Raw genomic sequence first — 4,498 nt, forward strand, 5'->3', positions numbered from 1 at the left:
CCTAACGGTGCGGATCTCTGTTTCCAACTGCATTAACATCATCTCTGTTCCAACTGCCTAACCATCATCACTGTTCCAAAACTGCCTAACATCATCTCTGTTCCAACTGCCTAAACATCATCAACTGTTCCAACTGCCTAACATCATCTCTGTTCCAACTGCCTAACATCATTCTGTTCCAACTGCTAACATCATCTCTGTTCCAACTGCCTAACATCATCACTGTTCCAACTACCTAAAACATTCATCTCTTTCAACTGCCTAACATCATATCTGTTCCAACTCCGCCTAACATCATCACTGTTCCAACTGCCTAACACATCACTGTTCCAACTGCCTAACATCACTCTGTTCCAACTGCCTAACATCATCTCTGTCCACTGCCATAACATCATCTCTGTTCCAACTGCCTAACATCATCCACTGTCCAACTGCCTAACATCATCTCTGTTCCAACTGCCTAACATCATCACTGTTCCAACTGCCTAACATCATCTCTGTTCCAACTCCTAACATCATCTCTGTTCCAACTGCCTAACATCATCACTGTTTCAACTGCCTAACATCATATCTGTTCCAACTGCCTAACATCATCTCTGTTACAACTGCCTAACATCATCTCTGTTCCAACTGCCTAAATCATCACTGTTTCAACTGCCTAACATCATATCTGTTCCAACTGCCTAACATCATATCTGTTCCAACTGCCTAACATCATCTCTGTTACAACTGCCTAACATCATCTGTTCCAACTGCCTAACATCATCACTGTTCCAACTGCCTAACATCATCATCTGTTCCAACTGCTAACATCATCACTTCCAACTGCCTAACATCATCTCTGTTTCCAACTCGCCTAACATTCATCTCTGTTCCAACTGCATAACATCATCTCTGTTCCAACTGCCAACATCATCACTGTCCAACTGCCTACATCATCTCTGTTCCAACTGCCTAACATCATCACTGTTTCAACTGCCTAACATCATATCTGTTCAACTGCCTAACATCATCTCTGTTACAACTGCCAACATCATCTTGTTCCAACTGCCTAACATCATCACTGTTTCAAACTGCCTAACATCATATCTGTTCCAACTGCCTAACATCATCTCTGTTACAACTGCCTTAACATAATCTCTGTTCCAACTGCAACATCATCACTGTTTCAACTGCCTAACATCATCTCTGTTCCAACTGCCTAACATAATCTCTGTTCCAACTGCCTAACATCATCACTGTTCCAAACTGCCTAACATCATCTCTGTTCCAACTGCCTAACATCACACTGTTTCCAACTGTCTAACATCATCTCTGTTCAACTGCCTAACATATCTCTGTTCCAACTGCCTAACATCATCTCTGTTTCAACTGCCTAACATCATCACTGTTCCAACGCCTAACATCATCACTGTTCCAACTGCCTAACATCATCACTGTTCCAACTGCCTACAATCATAACTGTTCCACTGCCTAACATCATCACTGTTCAACTGCCTAACATCATCACTGTTCCAACTGCCTAACACATCACTGTTCCAACTGCCTAACATCATCTCTGTTCCAACTGCCTAACATAATCCTCTGTTCCAACTGCCTAACATCATATCTGTTCCAACTGCCTAACATCTCACTTCAACTGCTCATCATCTGTTCCAACTGCCTAACATCATCACTGTTCCAGCTGCCTTAACATCATATCTGTTCCAACTGCCTAACATCATCACTGTTCCAACTGCCTAACATCATATCTGTTCCAACTGCCTAACATCATATCTGTTCCAACTGCCTAACATCATCACTGTTCCAACTGCCTAACATCATCACTGTTCCAACTGCCTAACATCATCTCTGTTCCAACTGCCTAACATCATCACTGTTCCAACTGCCCAACATATTTTCTGTTACAACTGCCTAACATCATCACTGTTACCAACTGCCTAACATCATCTCTGTTCCAACTGCCTAACATCATCTCTGTTCCAACTGCCTAACATCATCACTGTTTCAACTGCCTAACATCATCATCTGTTCCAAACTGCCTAACATCATCTCTGTTCAACTGCCTAACATCACTCTGTTCCAACTTGCCTAACATCATCACTGTTTCAACTGCCTAACATCATCTCTGTTCCAACTGCCTAACATCATCATCTGTTCCAACTGCCTAAACATCATCACTGTTCCAACTGCCTAACATCATCACTGTTCCAACTGCCTAAACATCATCACTGTTCCAACTGCCTAACATCATCACTGTTCCAACTGCCTAACATTCATCTCTGTATGTGTGTGTGTGTGTGTGTGTGTGTGTGTGTGTGTGTGTGTGTGTGTGTGTGTGTGTGTGTGCGCGCATCAGTGTTCATGTGTGTTGAAAGAAAGGGGTAGTTCTGGCAGCAATGTATGGAAAAGATTACATGCTTTTGTTCTAGGCCTGCACTAAAACACCATATTCATTGATGAGCATAATTTGAATTAGTGCTGTGATGGAAATAAAGCTTGCACACCCTGTAGCTGTCCAGGACCTGGGAGGGTGATCACTGGTTTGGTGCTCCTGAGTGGCGCAGCGGTCTAAGACACTGCATCTCAGTGCTAGAGGCGTCACTACAGACACCCTGGTTTGAATCCAGGCTGTATCCCAACCGGCTGTGATTGGGAGTCCTATAGGGCGCTGCGCAATTGGCCCATTGTTGTCCGGGTTTGGCCGGTGTAGACCGTCATTGTGAATAAGAATTTGTTCTTAACTGACTTGCCTAGTTAAATAACGATTACATAAAAATAAAAAAATAATTAAAAGGAGTTTAAAGAGATATATATTCTAATGATGTCATTTCCTGTTTCCTGTTGCAGGCTAAGGGGCGTGCAGTGAGCCGGCTTCTGGAGAGCTTTGCAGCTGATGAAGGATTCCGATTGGACGAGGAGAGCAGCTTCTCTGAGGGGGAGGAGGAAGACATGGAGCATACACCTCACACACACAGAGAACCAAGTGAGAATACACACACACACACACCACAGTCTCACAGGGTCACATACCAGGCTAAATGTTCATATTTTCTCTCTCTCCTTCTTGCTCTCTCTCTCTGCAGCAGTGCTTAACTGTGTGCTGAGCAGGGAGATGCTGGTGGATGGTCTGAAGGTGTTGATATCTAAGGAGGATGAGCTGCTGTATGCTGCCCGACTACACACTCTGGACCTGCCTGACATGTAAGGCACTGACACCTACTGACACCTACTGACACCAACTCATATAGCCTGCTTAATCACAGATAGGCATGTTGATACAAAGGATTGGCTGAATGACTTGTAATACATTTAATACAATCTCCCTCTCCTAGATTCCGTGTAGTGATCGAGGGGGAGAGAGGGAACAGGCCTAGAATCTACTCTCTAGAACAGATATTACAAGAAGCGGTGTTGGACGTGCGGCCACAGACAGAGGCCATCCTGACTGCTGGGACACGTGTGTGTGCCTACTGGAGCGAACGCTCCCGTTGTCTCTACCCTGGAAACGTCCACAGAGGGGTTCCGGGCGAGGAGGAGAAGGGCAGTGTGATGGTGGAGTTTGATGATGGAGACAGAGGAAGGATTTCCCTGCCCAACATACGCCTGCTGCCCAATGGGTACCAGATACACTGTGAGTGATACCTGACCACACACAACACCCGAACGCACCCGTCACCACACACACCACACACACACAAAGTAATCCGACGATACACACACCACAGCACGACCACACGACACACACACACAGCACAGAGATGACCATTCCTGGAAGGGTAAAGAATGGTCTGTCAACACTTAGGTCCAGACTCTGAGGGATTCATCTCTGTGTTGAGAGATTTCATTCTCTATGTCTGTTTTGCGTCTCTGCCGCTCGTGTCGTGTATGTTATCTCTCTGCATTCTCAAGACTCTCTCTAATGTCCATTTTCTCATCTTGCTAGCTCTCGTCCTCTGGCTCTCCTCTCTTGCTCTCTGGGGTCTCTACTCTAGTCATATCTTCTCCTCACTCTTTCTCTTCTTGCTCTCGCTCTCATTGCCTCTCTTCTTGCTCATCTCTCTTGCTCCTCTCTTTGCTCTCTCTCTCTCGTCGTCTGCTCTCTTCTCTCTCTCTCTCTCCCGTCCATCTCTCTCTTCTCCTATCTCTCTCTTGCTCTCTCTCTCTTCTCTATCTTCTCTCTCGCTTTGCCTCTGCTGTCTCATCTCTCTGCCTCTCTTTGCTCCTCTTGGCTCCTCTCTTGCCTCTCTTTGCTCTCTCTTGCTCTCTCCGTGCTCCTCAGTCTTGCTATCCTTTTGCTCTCTCTTGCTCTCGTTGCTCTCCTCTACTCTTCTCTCATCTCTCTCTCTCGATCAGGTACTTTTGATTCTCTCTCATCGGTCTCGAGTCGCTCTCCTCTCTCTCATCTCTCTCGCTCGCTCTCTGCGTCGTCTCCTCTGGGTCCAGTTTTTCGTTCGGTGGACTCTCTCATCTAAATTCTCTCGTGTCGTCCGGCTCA

At 45.7% G+C, this 4,498-nt stretch overlaps 1 protein-coding gene across 1 annotated transcript in view; it reads left to right on the forward strand.

Annotated features, from left to right (window-relative positions):
- The window catches only part of LOC112075697 (BAH and coiled-coil domain-containing protein 1), a 43,793-nt gene that overhangs the window by 27,488 nt on the left and 11,807 nt on the right, over positions 1 to 4,498 (forward strand). The window contains exons 8-10 of the mRNA XM_070441028.1: positions 2,851 to 2,986; positions 3,087 to 3,204; positions 3,336 to 3,634. Coding sequence (XP_070297129.1) covers positions 2,851 to 2,986; positions 3,087 to 3,204; positions 3,336 to 3,634 — 553 coding nt within the window. The remainder of the gene's footprint in view (positions 1 to 2,850; positions 2,987 to 3,086; positions 3,205 to 3,335; positions 3,635 to 4,498) is intronic.

This window comes from Salvelinus sp. IW2-2015, unplaced genomic scaffold, assembly GCF_002910315.2.
Source record: "Salvelinus sp. IW2-2015 unplaced genomic scaffold, ASM291031v2 Un_scaffold3342, whole genome shotgun sequence".
Taxonomy (NCBI): Eukaryota; Metazoa; Chordata; class Actinopteri; order Salmoniformes; family Salmonidae; genus Salvelinus; species Salvelinus sp. IW2-2015.